General features: G+C 41.8%; 1 protein-coding gene across 1 annotated transcript in view; it reads left to right on the forward strand.

The window, feature by feature from the left end:
• LOC124775139 (putative uncharacterized protein DDB_G0271606) overlaps window positions 1–18600 on the forward strand; it is a 114989-nt gene extending 96389 nt beyond the window's left edge. Inside the window, 1 exon segment of the mRNA XM_047249979.1 lies at window positions 18421–18600. Within this exon segment, the coding sequence (XP_047105935.1) occupies window positions 18421–18600 (180 nt within the window).
• The last annotated feature ends 2667 nt before the right edge of the window (window positions 18601–21267 follow it).

Genomic DNA, 21267 nt, shown 5'->3' on the forward strand with positions numbered 1-21267 from the left:
CCATTGCCAATGGTCACGTGTCCATTTCAGTAGTAGTTGCCGGTGTCCTGGTGTTGACATTGACACATGCATGGATCGTCGGCTGCGGAGACTCATAGTTAGGAGTGTTCGGTGCACTGTGTGTTCAGACGCACTTGTTCTCTGCCAAGCATTAAAGTCTCATGTTAGTTCCACGACAGTTCACCGCATGTCCCGTTTTACCAGCCAGCCCAGCCTACGGCGTCCTACATCTGTAATGAGGTGTTTTGCGCCCAATCCCACGACGTCTGGACGTGGTTTCACCTTGGTGTCGCCGCGTGTTGAAGACACTCACCGCAGCACTCCTCGAACACCCGACAAGTGGTGTAGTTTCTGGAATGCTCGCGCCGAGCCTCCGGGCCATCACAATCTATTCTCTATCAAACTCAAATAGACCATGGGCCTTCCCCAATCTATACAGGGAAATCTCGCTCACTGATATTGCATGAACCGAGAGTGTGATTAGCAGTCACTCCTCGCCAGATGACACTGCTGACTGCTGGAATGGTTTATATCAACAGTAGTTCGGTGGTCATAAAGGTCTAGCTTATTAGTGTATATTGAATTATTTATCGACAACGAGGCGTCCCGCGTTTTCAGATAATGGTGCCAAAAGGTAGGTTCCTATCTCACATAATTTTTCAAGGATAGTTACTACTTCACTATAACACATTTAAGTTTCTTGTAGCATAGGTTGACTGTAGCCTCATCTCAATAGCTTACTCCACGTGTACGTGTGTACCAAGTGGAACGTCATACTCAGGTTTACTAGTAGGGTTTGTTGAGTGCGACCTGACGTAATCAGCGTGTCAGCCTTTTCTCCGTGTTATTCTGGAAGTAATGTGCTCATGCCGAGCACATATGTACTGCTTTCAACGAGACACCGCAGCAGGATGTCTGGAACCAGCATTCTGCACTTCCTAATGAATATAGGAATGTCAGGTGTCATACGTAAGACAGCAATAGAACTCGCGAAGAAGCAATAAAGGGACGCTTGTCATCTTTTGGACGGCTACGAAATACGGTCGTCTTTGTTCTCAAAACAAAAAGGAAGTAGCTTTCATGCAAACGATGGAACATATTCCGTACATTCTGCACCTGGAACTAGGTCAGGAAATGTTATGGGGGCATCGACGTCATAGCCTGTGGTTTTTACTATCATTTTGAAATTTAATAACTCGTAAACTATAATAGATAGTTGAATGAAACTTTAATCATATAACTAGTATATTCTGACCACAATGTGAAAAAATTGAAAAACTGTGGAAGACATATTGGAGTGAACGCTGATTTCTATCTTGCGCACGGAATTACATATCATTTTTACTTTAGGTACACAGTACTCCCACATTGTTCATGACACAAAGTCAAAACAAATTTTGTTCTTTCAACCATTAACTTGTTAAAACATAAACCAGAAATATTTGCCAATTTGATGTTTTGTTTATTTTTAAAAACTACATTTTTAGAAGTCATTTCTCTCCAAATAATTTAAGAAAGTGTGACATACTCCAGCTAAAAATATTTATTACATTGTTGAGTAGTGTATTTCACTTGTAGGCGAGCACTATATTATTATTGATGAATAATTTTTAGTTTAGTAGCTTTACTATTGAAATTATGATACCTATGTTTGCAAAAACGTTGGTTTTATTCTCAGTGATAACAGTTCAAAATATACCAGCTCCGTGGTGTTGTTGATTCTGAGCATCCTTTTCATCTTCAGATTTCTTTCTTTGGTTATTATGGCTTCCTTTATTACACTCCTGGAAATTGAAATAAGAACACCGTGAATTCATTGTCCCAGGAAGGGGAAACTTTATTGACACATTCCTGGGGTCAGATACATCACATGATCACACTGACAGACCCACAGGCACATAGACACAGGCAACAGAGCATGCACAATGTCGGCACTAGTACAGTGTATATCCACCTTTCGCAGCAATGCAGGCTGCTATTCTCCCATGGAGACGATCGTAGAGATGCTGGATGTAGTCCTGTGGAACGGCTTGCCATGCCATTTCCACCTGGCGCCTCAGTTGGACCAGCGTTCGTGCTGGACGTGCAGACCGCGTGAGACGACGCTTCATCCAGTCCCAAACATGCTAAATGGGGGACAGATCCGGAGATCTTGCTGACCAGGGTAGTTGACTTACACCTTCTAGAGCACGTTGGGTGGCACGGGATACATGCGGACGTGCATTGTTCTGTTGGAACAGCAAGTTTCCATGCCGGTCTAGGAATGGTAGAACGATGGGTTCGATGACGGTTTGGATGTACCGTGCACTATTCAGTGTCCCGTCGACGATCACCAGTGGTGTACGGCCAGTGTAGGAGATCGCTCCCCACACCATGATGCCGGGTGTTGGCCCTGTGTGCCTCGGTCGTATGCAGTCCTGATTGTGGCGCTCACCTGCACGGCGCCAAACACGCATACGACCATCATTGGCACCAAGGCAGAAGCGACTCTCATCGCTGAAGACGACACGTCTCCATTCGTCCCTCCATTCACGCCTGTCGCGACACCACTGGAGGCGGGCTGCACGATGTTGGGGCGTGAGCGGAAGACGGCCTAACGGTGTGCGGGACCGTAGCCCAGCTTCATGGAGACGGTTGCGAATGGTCCTCGCCGATACCCCAGGAGCAACAGTGTCCCTGATTTGCAGGGAAGTGGCGGTGCGGTCCCCTACGGCACTGCGTAGGATCCTACGGTCTTGGCGTGCATCCGTGCGTCGCTGCGGTCCGGTCCCAGGTCGACGGGCACGTGCACCTTCTGCCGACCACTGGCGACAACATCGATGTACTGTGGAGACCTCACGCCCCACGTGTTGAGCAATTCGGCGGTACGTCCACCCGGCCTCCCGCATGCCCACTATACGCCCTCGCTCAAAGTCCGTCAACTGCACATACGGTTCACGTCCACGCTGTCGCGGCATGCTACCAGTGTTAAAGACTGCGATGGAGCTCCGTATGCCACGGCAAACTGGCTGACACTGACGGCGGCGGTGCACAAATGCTGCGCAGCTAGCGCCATTCGACGGCCAACACCGCGGTTCCTGGTGTGTCCGCTGTGCCGTGCGTGTGATCATTGCTTGTACAGCCCTCTCCCAGTGTCCGTAGCAAGTATGGTGGGTCTGACACACCGGTGTCAATGTGTTCTTTTTTCCATTTCCAGGAGTGTATGTTGTCAGCAGAATTTTCAACTTCAGCGACATCTTGCTTGTCCCTTCGTAGCAGCCCCATTTTCATGATTTCCCTAATTTTGATGCCTAGTCTGATCATGGTTTTTAATCTGGTTGATACTCCATCATGAAAACATATTATGGCGTCCATCACATCATTCTGAAAAGATGACACGCCAGCAAAAACAGGCTAGGGCAAGCGTTCTTGCATGCAGCTGCTGAAGCTTTCACTAGGATTCTGTCTATTGCCACGTAAACATTTTTCCAGAAGTGTAGAATCTGCCAGGTTTATATATATTGGCCTTAGAGCTACCATAACATTTTCTGTCCGTGGGTGTGAATATGTGTGTGTTTGTCCACATGCTTCACAGCATGAAGCGTTTCCTTTTGGCAGAGTCATGCTGTGGATGCTCATCAGCGAACATTCTGTGACACAGTGCTCCCTGAGTTGTTTTTCTCATATCAGTGACATTTTCGCTGTTTCTCCTGTTGGCTAAATCATAATATTCTGTGAGGCTTTTTATTTCAGATTTGATGAGTCTGCCTTCTTCACCAATTGCTTGCATAGTTTCCTAAGTCTTCACCACATTCTCTTCTACACATGTCCTGTACATTCCATTTAAAAAAATTTCCCGCTGCGTAGCTTACCTGCCACTACACTATTGAAGCCTTTAGAGTCGTCATCACCAAGGTAGTGAGTGTACTGTACACCATGTCTAACAACTAACCTACTAAAAAAACAGACTGCACCCTTGCTTTCCATACCATGAGTGAAACCTTCAAAGTTTCTGTCGCATTTGTATTCATTTACATTAGTGGAAAAACTTGGCAGCGTTTTTTTTTCACAGAATAATAGTCCACCACACTGCCTGCATCTGCTGAGGCAACTGTGACAACTCCATTTAGCGGTGTATGGACCCTCCTCTGCCAGGAACCGTCCAATGCAGCAACAGTATCAAGAGACTGACAAATATCTACAGTTTCTCTCGCAGCTCTCTGCATTGATGCTTCACTGACTCCCGTCAGGGCATTATGCAAACGCTTATAATACCTCACCAATTTCACAAATGGAGGTGGGAGATCCATCATAGCACTGAATGTCTGGGTAGCTTTTCTTCTTCCCAATATACCTCATGGAATACACAAGGCGAATGTTCGCTTCACTGTTTTGTGCATGTCCAGAACATGTCACTATACATTTCGTTCCTTTACACACTAAAAGTATGCTGGGCATTCCTCTTCTCTCACTTAGGTCTTCACTAAACGTAAGTAAATTTTCCACTGTTAATTTCCAAATAGAAAAATCACTAATTTAAATGTAAACTTTATTTTCAATGTTTTCAACACCAACACCTTGTTCATTTTTCATAATATGATTGCATGTGCATTTTGAAGCACTGCCTAGCGAAGTATTAGGCCAAACTCACTCCTTCATTTTTACTATTAGGTCTTCAACTTTGCTTCCGCCGTTTTGCAGTAGACGGCAGCAGCGGCAAGTGGGGTTCGGGTGATTGGTCATAGTTGTAATACAATAAGCTTAGGCATCTGTAAACATAATGCGGTATAAATATTAGTCGATTTGTGATTGCATCATAAGGTTATTCTCGATTAAGTACGTCAATGTACGTAACCATTTCTCGCCATTTGCGGGAAGCTTTAATTTTCTGCTTTAACATGAAGAGATCTGCGGCTGTGGCTCTTAAAATGCTGGGTAAGACCAATGATGAGGGAACTATTAGCGGAAGAACGTGCAGAGAATGTTTTCAACGCCTTAAGAATGAAGATTTTGATGTCGAAGACCGGCATGGTGGTGCGAGACAGAACGTTTTAGTAGCTACTGAAACAGACGAACGCAGTCACAGGATATCATTATCGAAAGCAATTGATGCGTTCGAGCCCTACCCGTCAAAATATACATGGAAACGTTAAAATGAGAAGTCCTAATCATCCCGCCGTATTCTCCATACGTTGCTCTCTCTGCCTGCCACCTTTTTCGATCAGTGGCATACAGTCTGGCTGACCAGCACTTCCGCTCATATGAACAAGTGCAAAATTGAAAAGATTCATGGATCCCCACAAAAGACGCCCAGTCCTTCCACCACGGGTTTCGTATGCTGTCCTAAAGATTGGAGAATGTAGTTCAGTCAGAAAGGGTGCAGGCTGAACACAGGAAGATCGCAGATACAGGAACCATTGATATAACAGTTGCAAACTGTCGTAGCTGTGTTGGGAAAGTACCAGAGACCCAAGCGCTAGTAGAAAGCAATGATGTTCAAATCGCTATAGGCACTGAAAGCTGGCTAAAGCCGGATATAAGCTCAGCCGAAATATTTGCGAAGAACCTGAGGGTGTTTCGAAAGGTTAGGCCAAACACGGTTGGCGGAGGCGCGTTTGCTGCTATCAGAAGTAGTTTACCTTGTTGCGAAATTGAAGTAGATACTTCCTGTGAGTCAGTATGGGCAGAGGTCATTGTTGACAACCGGAATAGAATAATAATTCGATCCTTTTACCGACCTCCCAATTCAGATGATACATTTGCTGAAAGGTTCAAAAAAAAAAAAAAAAAAAAAAAAAGACCAACTTGTGTTCGATTTCAAACACGTACTCAACTCATACCATAATAGTTGGTAGTGACTTTAATTTACCCTCGATATGTTGGCAAACATACATGTTTAAATCCGGAGGTACGCATAAAATATCACCGGAATTGTGCTACACGCATTCTCTGAAAATTATCTCGAGCAATTAGTTCATGAGCCCACGCGAATAGTAAACGGTTGTGAAAACACACTGGACCTCTTAGCAACAAATAATCCTGAGTTAATAATGAGCATCAAAATCGATTCAGGGATTAATGAACACAGGGCTGTCGTAGCAAGATTAAATATTGTAATCCCCAAATCCTCGAAAAATAAGCGAAGAATACACCTATTCAAAAAAGTTGATAAAAATTCACTTGACGCCTTCCTGAAAGACAATCGCCACTCATTCCAAATTAATAATATAAGTGTAGACCAGATGTGGCTTGAATTCAAAGAAATAGTATCGGCAGCAATTGAAAGATTTATACCAAATAAACTAACAAACGACGGAGGTGTTTCCTCCATGGTACACAAAACGGGTTAGAACACTGTCGCAGAAACAACGAAACGAACATGCCAAATTTAAACAGACGCAAAATCCCCAAGATTGGCGATTCTTTACAGAAGCTCGAAATTTAGTGCGGACTTCAATGCGAGATGCTTATAACAGTTTCCACAGCGAAACTTTGTCTCGAAACCTGGCAGAAAATCCAAAGCGATTCTGGTCGTATGTGAAGTATGTTAGCGGCAAGAAATAATCAACACATTCTCTGAGCGATAGCAATGGAGATACTATCGAAGACAGTGCAGCCAAAGCATAGTTACTAAACACAGCCTTCAGAAAGGCCTTCACAAAAGAAGACGAAGTAAATATTCCAGAATTCGAATCGAGAACAGCTGCCAACATGAGTAACGTAGAAGTAAATATCCTTGGAGCAGTGAAGCAACTTAAATCACTTAATAAAAGCTAGTCTTCTGGCCCAGACTGTATACAAATTAGGTTCCTTTCGGGGTATGCTCATGCATTAGCTCCATACTTAACAATCATATACAACCGTTCGCTTGACGAAAGATCCGTACCGAAAGACTGGAAAGTTGCACAGGTCACACCAGTATTCAAGAAAGGTAGTAGGAATAATCCACTAAATTACAGGTCCATGTCGTTAACGTCCATATGCAGCAGGATTTCAGAAAAAAAAATGATTTATTGACACACAGTCAACATGTGTTTAGAAAACATCGTTCTTGTGAAACACAACTAGCTCTTTATTCACATGAAGTGCTGAGTGCTATTGACAAGGGATTTCAGATCGAACCCGTATTTATGGATTTCCGGAAGGCTTTTGACACTGTACCACACAAACGGCTAGTAGTGAAATTGCGTGCTTATGGAATATCGTCTCAGTTATGTGACTGGTTCTATGATTTCCTGTCAGAGAGATCGCAGTTCGTTGTAACTGACGGAAAGTCATCGAGTAAAACAGAAGTGATTTCTGGCGTTCCCCAAGGTAGTGTTATAGGCCATTTGCTGTTTCTTATCTATATAAACGATTTGGGAAACAATTTGAGCAGCCGTCTTCGGTTGTTTGCAGATGACGCTGCCGTTTATGGACTAATAAAGTCATCAGAAGATCAAACCATTTAGAAGAAATATCGGAATGGTGCGAAAAGTGACAGCTGACCTTCAATAACGAAAAGTGTGAGGTCATCCACATGAGCGCTAAAAGGAACGCGTTAATCTTCGGGTACACGATAAATCAGTCAAATCTAAAAGCCGTAAATTCAACTAAATACCTACGTATTACAATTACGAACAATTTAAATTGGAAGGAACACATAGAAAATGTTATGGGGAAGGCTAACCAAAGACTTCGTTTCATTGGCAGGATACTTAGAAAATGTAACAGACCTACTAAGGAGACTGCCTACACTAGGCTTGTCCGTCCTCTTTTAGAATACTGTTGCGCGGTGTGGGATCCTTACCAGATAGGACTGACTGAGTACATCGAAAAAGTTCAAAGAAAGGCAGCACGTTTTGTATTATCGCGAAATATGGGAGAGAGTGTCACAGAAATGATACAGGATTTGGGATGGACATCATTAAAAGAAAGGCGTTTCTCGTTGCGACGGAATCTTCTCACGAAATTCCAATCATCAACTTTCTCCTCCGAATGCGAAAATATTTTGCTGATACCGGCCTACATAAGGAGGAACGATCACAAAGATAAAATAAGGGAAATCAGAGCTCGTACGGAAAGATACAGGTGTTCATTCTTTCCGCGCGATATACGAGATTAGAATAGTAGAGAATTGTGAAGGTGGTTCGATGAACCCTCTGCCAGGAACTTAAATGTGTTTTGCAGAGTATCCATGTAGATGTAGATGTAGATGTAGATGTAGACAGCGATGGGCAGTATTATGAATCATATTTTTTTTCAAAGTTTTTCACAATAAAGCCCAGAACTTCGAGAAATAACGGTGGAAGCAAAGTTGTAGTCCTAGTATTTCCAACAACACGCTTATGCTGATTACCGTAAAATTTACGATTGCAGTTAAACTTCTTAGCCGTTGGAATTTTCGATTGTACTGTATCTCCTGGGGTGGCCATGAACTTGAAATTTATAAATTCCATGTAGTGATAAGTATTGTATGAATAACTGACGATTATGCCAGAGATTAAACAAATGCATTGTGTTGCAATATATTCCATGGACATTCGAGATTCAGTGACTGAACTTTTTTTTTTTTGGTCTTCTTCTGTTCTTGGATTCGAAAAGGAAAGAACGATTGTCTCAGGTTCATCTCGCTGTAACAGTCTATGTAAGTTATGAACGAAACTAAAATATAGTTGTTCATGACTTAAAATTTGTGAATGGTATATAATGGTTTGTAAAGCTAAACCTTTAGTGTCCTGAGTAGACGTGGCCTTAACGGAACATTGAGCATTGCTAGGTGGGATACTACAAAATAATTAGTAATTTCCTTTCACCTCATCTTCGAGACGTGCCGCCGGTTAGGACACTAAACTTTCTTTCAGATTCAACGAGCTATATATTCCATTTTCAGATTTTCTCAAGGTTGCGAGATAACAACCCAGGCAGAAAGCCCTAGTCACAGAATTCATCTGCAAAAGATTACGCTTGTTATCTTATATTGGTATTCGAGACGAAACCACGATCTGTAGTTACGGGTTCAGATTGAACTGACCTACGAAATATTATCTGGTGCCATAAACACGTGGGTTTTAAATATACTTTTGATATATGTTGAGGAATATCTGCGATGATTCAAGGGAGAGACAATTAATTATTTATAATCCCGTAACCAACCTGAGTAGTGAGCTACTTTGCTGATTGTTGATCCGCGTCGAGCTAAATTAAATTACATTATACTATTCATAGGATTATTGGAGTTATTTCTCTTTTGTTTTGACATCAATTTATTAAAAGCTATCACAATATACAGAAATTAAAATAAATCACATTACACGGTGAAAAATGGTTGAACCACGCACAGACAAAAATAATTTTACAACACGAACACATTCGAAAAACGTAACTCAAGTAATCCACTTAAATAGGCATAAAGATCGATTTGCAATAAATCCCTCCTGACACTACGGTGGGTTCTTCAAGTTTATTATACAAATGAGTTGCTGTGGAAATAGCGGCCGGGCGATATGGCCGAGCGGTTCTAAGCGCTCCAGCCAGGAACCGCGCTGCTGCTAAGGTCGCAGGCTCGGATCCTGCCTCAGGCATGGATGTGTGTGATGTCTTTAGGTTCGTTAGGTTTAAGTAGTCCTAATTCCAGGGGACTGATGACCTCAGATATGAAGTCGCATTGTGCTCAGAGCCATTTGAACCATTTTTTGGATATAGCGCAGTCAAAATTAAACAACTACACAACCGATATTGTAGTGCCTGCGTTATTCCGAACCGTCAGCTGTATCACGAAATGACGACAAAGGAAATTTGTGCCGTACAGGGACTCAAACCCGGATTTCCTGCTTATCGTGAGCTGTCACTTTACAATTTACATACATGTCCGAAGGCACAGGCATTGCGGCGACTACAGTCGCTATGAAATACAAGAAATGTATTCACAATTGGCTGATGTGGACGACCGTCGTCAGCAGTATGATGGTACGACAACAAAGAAAATTTGTGCTGGGTTTGGATTTTAACCAGAATTTGCTGCTTATCGTAAGCATCGCCTTACAATTTGGCTATACGAGCACAACTTATACCCAGACCCAAACATTTATATGTCGTCAACCAATTGTCTACCACTTGTATTCGTACATCCATTATGCGTATTTCTGAACAAGGGAAACATTTTGCTTGAAAATCGCATGCCCTGTCTCGGCTGATAAATATGATATTGCAGTGTCTGTGTTATTCCGAATTGCGGAGCGAAGTTCCCTCGGATATGCACACAATATCGTATTTATCTGCCAACAACAGGCAAGCGACATCCAAGTAAAACGTCTTCCCTGGTCGGGAATATACATCATGGAGTAAGAGTACAGGTTGTAGACACTTTGTTGACGGCTTATTAAAGTTTGGTTGTGGCTGTGTGTCGTATTCGAATAGCCAAATGGTAAGGCGACAGTTAGCGTTAAGCGGGAAATTTTGTTCGAATCACGGTCTGGCACAAATTTTCATCGTCGGTATTCCATCATACAGCTAATGAGTAGGCAAGCACGAGCACACTTTTGATGTCAAACAGACATCGAATTAATTATGCAAATTACTACATTGCTCCCACCCCCTGATGATATCAAGGGTTTCCCTGGCCAGCACGTGTCCACTTCCCCACCACCCTTCAGAGGAATCCCTGCCCTTTCCCATTCTCCCCTCCCCTCTCCCCAGACAGAAAATAATGGTGGAAAAATCACGCACTCTATGTTATAACTGGGAGGATGACACGACAGTAGGTTAATATATCGTCAATCACAGTGGGTTAAGCAATTTAAGGCACTGGAGTATTGTTTGAACAGTTTGTCTAGATATTGTTTATTTAAACAATTTGCAGGAGCCATGTCAGAGCGGAATATTGTTGATTTGCTTTAATACAGTTTATTTATTTCTAAAATCACAATACAGCTCAGAAACCGATGAAGTCAGCACAAGTGGTGTTGTCCTGCGCGAAAAAAATTCACAGTACCACTCAGAACTAGTAACAGGTGGACTCCAACTCCACATACAACGCCGTCTTTATCTACAACGCGAAATAGATAATCAAATATCTCTGTAACTGTAAACAGGACGCTAACAGCTTTTGGAGTTTCAGCTGCCTGTTTGAAGGCACTGCGAGAGAGAAAATATTTTCGGAGTCCTGCAGCAGCTGTGGTGTTCATCAGTTTTCTGAAACGCTGAGTGGGCTTAGTTTATATTGTTAATACTTGATGCTGGGGTCAGTGATTATTTTTTATTTCCCTCATTTTTTGAAGCACAATTCTACAACTGAAAACCCACACTGGTGTCGGCCGCGGTGGTCTAGCGGTTCTAGGCGCGCAGTCCGGAACCGCGCGACTGCTACGGTCGCAGGTTCGAATACTGCCTCGGGCATGGATGTGTGTGATGTCCTTAGGTTAGTTAGGTTTAAGTAGTTCTAAGTTCTAGGGGACTGATGACCACAGCTGTTAAGTCCCATAGTGCTCAGAGCCCGAGCCACACTGGTGTCTAAGCACAGACGGGAAAATGAGAACTAAAGATTCTCCTAGAATTCGAAGCACTGTCCTATAGACGACAAACATGGCAGAAATTTTCAGTGAATTTTTGTTGTCATACAACTGCTTATCTAGAGATGATCTAAAGCCACAATGGTCTGAGGGGGACGGCATCCCACCTAGGAGGCTGGTCTGCCTCCACTTATCTGTGAAGACTCGATCAGAGAAGACATCAAGTGACTCTCTGACGTCATGGGACTCCTTGTGAATGGGGCATTCCGACTACTTCTTACTGAATTTTCCCGTCACGTTCCTGCTGTTGGCGTGGAAGCACTGTCCACCACTTTTTACGCATGGAGTATTTGCGAGAATTACAGTGCAAAACTATTTTGTACAGATCGAAAAACATGTGGCAGTCATATTTGCATTTCACTGACAGTTACAACCTGCAAAGGTGGTCTACAGATTATGAAATAAAGAACCTATCGCCAAAGACACTTCGGCAACTACACTGAACTGCTAATGTTGTGGAAAGCTTGGGTTCTTCGGCGTGAAACCGATCTCCTACCATACTATATCACCACAAACGACTGTACCACCATATCCTATCGTTGTTAACACACCGCGAAGCCAAACAGATCCTAAGAACAGGCACATGCCCCATGTATACGTGCAGCACTAGCTATTCCCCGCGAGGTTAGCGCGACTTAATTTACCGATCTCTAAACCGGTATCAGCTGCAATATCCCATTTCATATATCCAAAAACTACGATATTTGTTACAATTTTGTGCTGAAACCATCGAGTAGCGTGTGAAAATTTCCAGAAGTGCATCTATTTTCACGTGGTTTGACAGAATCTCATACCATTTACGCGACTGTTCTCGATATCAATCACATAGCAGCATGCTACCGATCGCTTGCACAGTATAATTCCGAAGATAAAAAGTGAAAATTATGTCTCTAAAGAGCTGAAACTTGAGCCAGGGACGTGCTGAAAACCATTCAGTAACTAGAAAATTATCTCGTCTGCAAAGAATTTTACGTGAAAAATAGAGGCAACTGGTTGTCCCACTCGCATTTTTTAACGAATACCGATGTGTAATATATAACGGATTCCAGATCATCATCGTACTTTATAAAGTCAACAAAGGCTTCAATACTCATAATCGTATGTGTTTCTCTCATGCCTAGAGAAGAAGCGAATGTTTCTTCCGTCTGCGTTTCACCATCTCGATACAAACAACACATCACAATCGACGTTCTCTATACCAAATAGAGACAGAAATTGTGTAGAATTGCAGTACAAGCAGTCAACCAGTCAATTTACGTGGTGATGAGATTATTATGCTGTGGAAACACTCACTATAGTAAATTTTATCACATTTCCACATAAAAGTCGGAGAATATGGAACGCGCGCGTGCAAAAATAAATAAATAAATAAATTGTTACGATTTTTTCGTTTCGCATTACGTAACGGAGCCGACTCATCTTAGTCTCGGTAAGATAATGGATGTTTAAACTTTGTAATTCTTTTCACATGTTATAGTATCTAAAGACCGAGAGAAAAAAGCTGACGAAAACCATGTCACAGCAGAGACGCTCCATCATCAGAGCGAGTGCGTACCAGCGCGAGTAAGCGACGCTACAAATACTGCCGCTGGCCACCAGAAACGTTACCGAAGGCTGCTGAGAATGAACTTAATATGTACAACGGATAATCACCGTTCTAAGATTTTTCGTAAAATGGTTCTGAGTTCGATCCTGGAGGAAGGAAGCGTGACTAGTTACTGTTATGACGCAGACGGGTAACGGTCGGTCGTAGTGATGTTTAACAGGACACTGACATGTCGCAGTTTGATTCTGAATTCTTTTCCGTCATCACTAATAATGTACTCCGACAAGTTAACTGAAATTAATTTGTTATAGATTCGGCAGGCAGTCTCGAGGTCTGGAGATTAATCGATTGGGTTAGTACTGAGAGGTGTTGTGTCTGCCTGGCAGCCCAACGTGACTGCTATATGAGCACATGATAATTTAGATTCAGAAGATAGCTAGGTTACAACACTCACTTACTATGACACTGACCAATGATACACTCTGAGAGGATTTTCAATTTTGCCTGTGCGTCTGTCTAATGGGTGAAGGTATCGGACAGTAAATTACAGTATATTGTAATTAATAGAAAAACTAAACAGGCTTTAACTTAGGGGTTCCATGAAAGTAGAAAAGTTCATACTAATGAAACAACTGTCGCCAACCCAGTTAGGCACTTTAATTTGAAATATTACGTTCAAGAAAATTGAATATTAGTTGTTGTAGTCACTTTCATTAAGACTCCCTTTGAATAGCACACTGGATACACACGAATACAGGGCAATCTAAGTTGTGAGTAGCAGTAGTTACCATTAACGCACAAACCAGTAATCATAGAAAGCAAATTGTACCCAACTCATAATAATAACAGTTACAGTCACTATCATTAAGTGACTCAGTATGAGATGTTACTTCAGGAAGCACCTATCTAAAGTTGGACATGGAGGGGCTTCTGACTTGACTGGCATAATTAAATAAGTTCACAATTACATTGTTTATACTCCCTTCTTTAGAACTACAGCAGATTTCTTTAGTAGCAATAATAATCCAATTATCTTTGTAATATGAGAAGAATATGGTGGGGACCCATAAACTAATACAGTATCACTAGTCAAACTCTAAGATTATTTCAGTAGTAAAATTCAATTCAACTTAATTTAATTCTTAGCCTCACTTGGAACACTTTGTGTGTTCATCCTCCAAAGCAAATCACCCAACACTGAGCGCGATTGACCTCAAAGAACCGTTCATGATAGCAATCAAGGCTAAATTATGTTTCAAATAAGTTTACCTAATGTGCCTTTTCCATCACCTGTGAAGCAGGTACTTCAGATAGCAACATTTACACAGTCTGGCACTGAATTTATGCACATTTCATACATTAGATTAGATTAGATTTACTTTCATTCCAATTGATCCGTAGTGAGGAGGTCCTCCAGGATGTGGAACATGTCAGAAAAACAACAATACATGACAAATATTTAAACTAAAACAAACAAGCTAATGTACCATTCCACAGGTCCCAAGTGGAATGATCGTCATTTTTTAATGAACACTAAACCCATGATTTAGGTATACGTTATTTGAGAAATATATAATAATAACTGTATTGAGTCGGACTTGGGTGGTAAAACAAGGAATCTTTGAGAAACAAAAGATAGTACAAATACTTCAAGAGAAACAACATTACGAAAGAATAGGTTCGCAACGGATTTGGAACATTGAAATAAAATCATGAATTGCCAGGCTGCGAGTAATACAGTCGCTAGTTCGCACGCAATGTAGATAAGACGGAATAATAATATCGTTGCTTCAGAAACTAATGGCAAACAAATACAACATATTTCATGAAGGTATAATACGCCTGTAGGATTATTAAACAAGGTCGTGTATGCTCACATTGAACCGGAATAGTGCTCTACTGGTGTTCGTCAATTTGGTTCCGTACAAGAAGGACGTCGTTGTGTTATTTGTGCGAGTGCACATGACTACACGTAAGTTTAACCAGCCGACAGCATTGTGGTGGCACCAGCCACGTTGAAAGCTAGCTTCTGCTATCACCAGTCGTAAAAGTTTGTTAGTGGTAGTGATGCATTGTATAGTTCAGCAGTGCTAGATGATAGAATATTAATTAATGCTGTTGATCATATTGATTATGCGTTACGTCGTTGTGACTGTTGACGGAGGTTTTTCTTTTTTTTCTTTTTTCAGTGAGCAGAGCTGTTGGTTAATTTCGGGTCAGTCGATCGCTATTAGCGTCTTTCCATCATAATACTCGGAGAGTGTCGTTGACACGTGGTGTCTACGTATTGGCGTCAGTTGTTATTTTGTGGAACACGAAAGTTGCATCCATAGTGAGGAGAGCATACTCAGGTTTCAACGTTCTTGTATTTATTTAATGCCTGCCTAACTAGTCTCATAGGTGTTGGTTATCGTAGGAACTCTGGAATTCTTCTTGTTAGTTAAAGTCAGATGAGTTACCATAAAACTTTTCCAACTACGATATCTAACATCTGCCATCTAGCCCGAAATTAGTATTGTGTCAATGTTCAGACTGGTATTGTGTTTGTCAGCGGCACTCTTCCTTCGGAGATCAGCCATTAGTTACTCTGTGGTGAATCCTTCATTGTAAACGATGGAACCACGGTTCACTTTTGGCCAGGATATTACAAGAGTGGTTCGTCTGACAAATCGTAACTGATCTTCGGACAAGTTACATCACATACAGTGCGGTGTACCATACATTGTTCGCTGTCAATTGGACTGGGTATACCAGGACTGAAAATGTGGATTTTTTCTAATCTGTTCGCTGTTCGTATGAGTTGTCAACCTAATCTGCACGGCGCATTACAAATACTAGCAACGGAAGCAATCGCGAAGTCTGCCAAATGCATACTGAGGTGCAGTTTGCGGCGTGTTTACACTCGCTTAACGTCGTAATAGCAGCTCAACAGAGATAGATGTGTGCGTAATCTATAGCATGCAGGATTCCTAAGCGATATTCTAGTTCCTTCCATGACCGACCGGACATGTCTCCACCAAAGTATGTAACTGCAGCTTCGAGAAGTGTGGTAGACATCATCCCTCACGCAATTGTCAAAAAAAATCTCATGGGGTTGTATCAGGAGACCTTGTGAGCCGGAAAATGAGACGCCCTCTGCTAGACCAGCGACCTGGATCACATATCCTTCCCGACGATCGAAGTCCAGTGAGTAGGCGCTCCATCTTGCTGCAGCATGAAGTCAAATTGCTGTTTTTCGATCTGTGGAAATTCTAACTCTTCCAAGACATATACATAAACATTTGAGGTTACTGACGCCTCTGCAGGGGAAAGCAGTCTCACCACACAGTCACGAAGCAGACCAAACGACACGTTCATCTTTGGATTCTCGTGGACTGTTTCCATGCTAAAATGGGGATCCTCAGCGCTTTGGCCTGTCATCAGGCTAAAGCGCGTGGAGTAGCTGCACCGTGTAGGCACATAAGCTGTCCGATAGACGAACGTGATGGTGGTAAGCTCCTATAACGTGCCCAAAAATTCAGTTAGACCTGGGTGCTAGATTTGGTCTCCATGAACCATTTCATACATTTTGCCATCTGCTTCAGGTGGAGTGTGGGAGGATTTTCGTCAACGACGAAATTTCTAGAAAATGTAACAACAACAATGAAAATCTGTAAGTGTGTAAACATTATTTTCTACCGATCCCCGATCTGGAATCAAAGTTGTGAAGATCATTTTGATACAACTCATATTCGACGTTTTTCTTCTTCGTTGAGTTTCATTAGTAATTGCTTCTTTCCGGTCTTCGACTTAAATCATCTTCTCTGAATTCCTTCTATACAGTTTTTGAATACTTTTAATGAACGATAGTTCGATATAAAGTTCACGAAACCACTCCAGGGCGTCGCCTTTACGCAACGACGTAACATCAGTCTTTGTAACTCCACTGTATCTCGAAACTCCAACTCCACTTTGTCCTATGCAGTTGATGCACTTAACACTCTTCTCTCCAATTTATACAGAATATTTACTCCTTATAAAATTCCATAAACCATCCACACTATGCTATCAACTATCGAAGTTCTCCTGCTCGCTTAGAAGCACTATCATATTTGCTTTAACTTGGAATAGCACGTCAAGCAAACTAAAATAATATTTACAGCATTCGGTGAAACATAATATTTAAATCAGACAGTTTTATTTAACATTAAATATACTAACGGGCCCAGAAAATGGGGGGCGGGGAAGTCCCTGCAAACACCTTCAGACGCAAAAAATGGGGTTGGTACACGATTACAAGGACCCAGGAAGAGAGTTCACTTAGCGTCTAACACCTCATATCTCCAGCTTGCTACCTACATGCGGTGGTCCTGTTAATCCGAGCAGTTCAGTGGAAGGTTGAATAAGCAACCCCAGCGGGAAACTGTGTCGGTGAGCGGAAGGTATTTGGAGGTCAGTGGCAGGCAACGGGAAAGCACCACCGAAACTATCCTAAGAAAACCCCATGGGCTTACTTAGCTTTCTACGTTTCGGAGATTGAGGTCCGCCGTTCGGATCTCCGGGGCGAACCACGTTGAGAATGCCTTCAAGAAAGTTGGATGTTGGAAGGGGAGCACTCTGTGCGAACATGGAATGTGAGATCCGTCTACCAAGAAAATCTGGAAGTGATAAAAAGAGAAAAATAAATGAAATGGGGTGGGTTGGCGTGGGAGGATTTGGTGCAGATGGCTACACGGTATACTATTTATGAGAAGACAACAGTAGAAGCAAACGATTGGCCCTCATAGAAGCAAGCTGTAACGGGGTGCAACTATAAAAACGTAGAATGATGTCCATCAGATTGTACAACTGTTTAAGTTTACGCACCCACCTCGATGTTGATGAGGGCGTGACTGACCATTTCTCTGTAGATTAGCAAGAATTACTAATGTTGACACCAAAAATGTCATAGTTGGAGACTGTAACGCAACAGTGGGAAATGAAAGTGTAGAAGATGTAACGCGAAAATTTGGTCTTGGTAGGAGGCAGGACAGAGACTCCTAGAATTCTGCCAAGAAAATTCGCTGGTTATTACTAACACAGACATACAGCTACCGAAATGATGTCTAACACTAAGAGAGAGCCAGACGGCCAATACCGAATTATATTTGACTACCTACAATGGAATCAGAGGTTTAAGAGTGGTATACAGTCAACTAACACCTGTAGCTGAGTGGGGATAAGATCATGAGCCCTTAATTGCGAAATTCCGGCTACAATTAAAGGAGGTAGCCAAAGCTATCGCCTTGTGGCAGCTTCAACCTTAAAAGCAGGCCGATACATTCTGATTATAGAATAGAAGTCAAGGACAGATTTAATGCATTACAGTTAGAAGACAAAAAGCCACAAGAGCTGTGGATAAAAGTAGCCTATGCTGTCAAGGAGGCAGCAGAAAAACAACGGCGCAAGAAAAACAATAACAGTATGTGTAGACGGTTATTGGGTGAGGCATTGCATACTGCAGAAAAACGAAGGAAAGCAAAACTCAAAGGTTTAGATCATAAATGATTAAATTACATTCAATTTCGGAAATTAGCTAGAAGAGACAAGGAAGTTTTCTGAAAGGAACATTAGAAAGATGTTATAGAGAGTAACAAAACGAAGGAAGCGAGGGAGCTTTACAAGAAAATTAGATGCATCAAAAGAAAATTCCAGGTGAAACTTGGAATGAAAGGATAGAAATGTTAAAGCTTTAACGGAAACAAAGGACAAGGAAACATGCACAGAATATGTAGAAGATCTATTCATACAAGAACTGAATACTGATGATATTGTCAAACTGGCCCTATAAAATGGAGTTGACAATAATTCTAATGAACGTGACGGAATTCTTGCAGATTAGATGAAAGTTACTAGAAGAAACGCAGTGAAAGTTCTGCGTTGAATGTGTCACAAAACGTGGAGAATCCAACAGTAGTCAGTCGCAAGACTAGAAGAGTTGAGTGTTCATCCCGATTCCAGATAAGGGAATTTCTAAAGAGTGTTTAAATAACAGAAAAATCGCAGTTATCTCACGCGCTGGCGAAGTCATACTTGATTCCAGATAAGGGACTGTCTAACGAGTGTTAAAATCTCCGAATACTCGCAGTTATCTTACGCGCTGGCAAAGTCATGCTTGATTCCAGATAAGGGAATTTGTAAAGAGTGTTCAGATCGCCGAACAATCGAAATTATTTCACGCACTAGCAAATGGTTCAAATGGCTCCTAGCACTATGGGACTTAACTTCTAAGGTCATCAGTCCCCTTAGAACTACTTAAACCTAACTTACCTAAGGACATCACACACATCCATCTCCGAGGCAGCATTCGAACCTGCGACCGTAGCGGTCGCGCGGTTCCAGACAGTAGCGCCTAGAACCGCTAGGAGCAAAATCATGCTTGAAACCTTCAAAACTAGAGTTCACCTATATACAGACCGAGAACTACCTGAAGAACAAACTGGAGTTCGTACAGGAGGAGGGACTAGAGATCAAACTGCCAATATCTGATAGATTATGGAGAAGAAAACAGAATTACAGAAAGGTGTGTATCTCTGCCTTACTGATTATGCTAAAGCCTTTGACTGAATCGGCCATAATTAACTAGAGGAAGTACTCAAAAACATGGGAGTACCAGATCACTCATTTACTCCATACGGACTCTATACTCTGAGCAAGAACCATGGTGATAACCATGCATGTATCTACTAAATGGGTCACGTTTCACAAAGGAATTACGTCAAGGCTGCATAGTGTCACATTATTAGGAACACCGAGCAAAGGCTGGTCTATTGCTGAATGTGAAGAAAATGAAAATTAAGGCAGCCACACCTCTCACTTCATGGCATATAGGAGGAGAAAAACTGAAGGTAGTTTCTGTATTCAGTTACCTCGGCTCCCTGATTTGTGCTGATGGTGAATGTCGCCATGAAAACAAGAGAGGCTTGTTACTTGGCAGAAAGGCAACGTCCAATCTTGACAATGTTGTAAGGAGTAAAGACATACCTTTATGAACCAAGGCCCATATAATAAGGGTGCGATCTTTCCATTTGTGATTTACAGATGTGAAACTGAACAGTAAGAATGGCTGAACGGCGTAGAACAGGTGCCTTTAAATTTCGTGTTAAAGGAATCTCCTTGAGTTCCATGGTTCACAAAGAAAACGACAGCTGATCAGTATTACAGCAAATGAAATCAGACTGCTCGTTGGAATGTGTGATACCCAAACAAAAACTGACCTACTTCGCGCACAATTTGAGAAGATGTGATTCGCTGGAAAAACGTTCATGCTAGGGAAGATTGAAAGCACAACGAGAAGAGTGCGGCAAACAATTAGATGGACCTGGAAAATATGAGAGAAAATGCAAGGCAGAGGAAATTGGCGTGTTTTAGTTCATGGGTTCACGGAGAGTCGGAAAACACTAAACGAATATATCTAGCGAGAGAGAGAGAGAGAGAGAGAGAGAGAGAGAGAGAGAGAGAGAGAGATTGAGTGAGAGATAAATATATTAATGAACAATTCGCACTAAAGTGAAATAACAGAAAATAGTATCTAACCGGAAAAGATAAGTACCGAACACAAACTGCTACATTCTCCACATAAGTTAAAATGGGTTTAGAAACGAGTATTCATGACAAGTACATCATTACTTAACGTGAAATGGAGGGAGTAATACAACAGAAACGAAAAAGTTTCTAGCTATAACTCTATTGGTGGAAGAAATAATGGAAGCAAGCGAATCAGACATAAAGAGGAGTGATATTATTGTTATTGATAAATACGTTGCTACTACGCCTGAGTTGATAAGCAATAAAATCTGCTGGTAGACAGACTTTTGCCTTTGTGCAAGCGATGAAAATTAGTTCGAGTCAACTCCGGAAGACGCTTGGCTTAGTTTGATCGTTTGCTGGTACGTATTCGGCTACCAACGCTCAATGAAGCTGTTTTCTCTTGGATATAGCATGAAAATAATACAACGGTTAATGCTGTTACGTGACTGCACCATCCTTCCCGAATTTGTTTCAATCTTAATTATAGTGAAAGAGCGAAATGTTTATCGTTCCAGAACACGTTTTCATTAAGATTAACTATACAGCATTCAGACTGATTGTTCGCTCAAGGTAGAGCAAATTCTGTAGCACTTAAGACATTTGAAGGGCTTATTTCGATAGTGATACAAGTCCACTTTTGTTCAT

Source organism: Schistocerca piceifrons, chromosome 2 (genome assembly GCF_021461385.2).
Source record: "Schistocerca piceifrons isolate TAMUIC-IGC-003096 chromosome 2, iqSchPice1.1, whole genome shotgun sequence".
Taxonomy (NCBI): Eukaryota; Metazoa; Arthropoda; class Insecta; order Orthoptera; family Acrididae; genus Schistocerca; species Schistocerca piceifrons.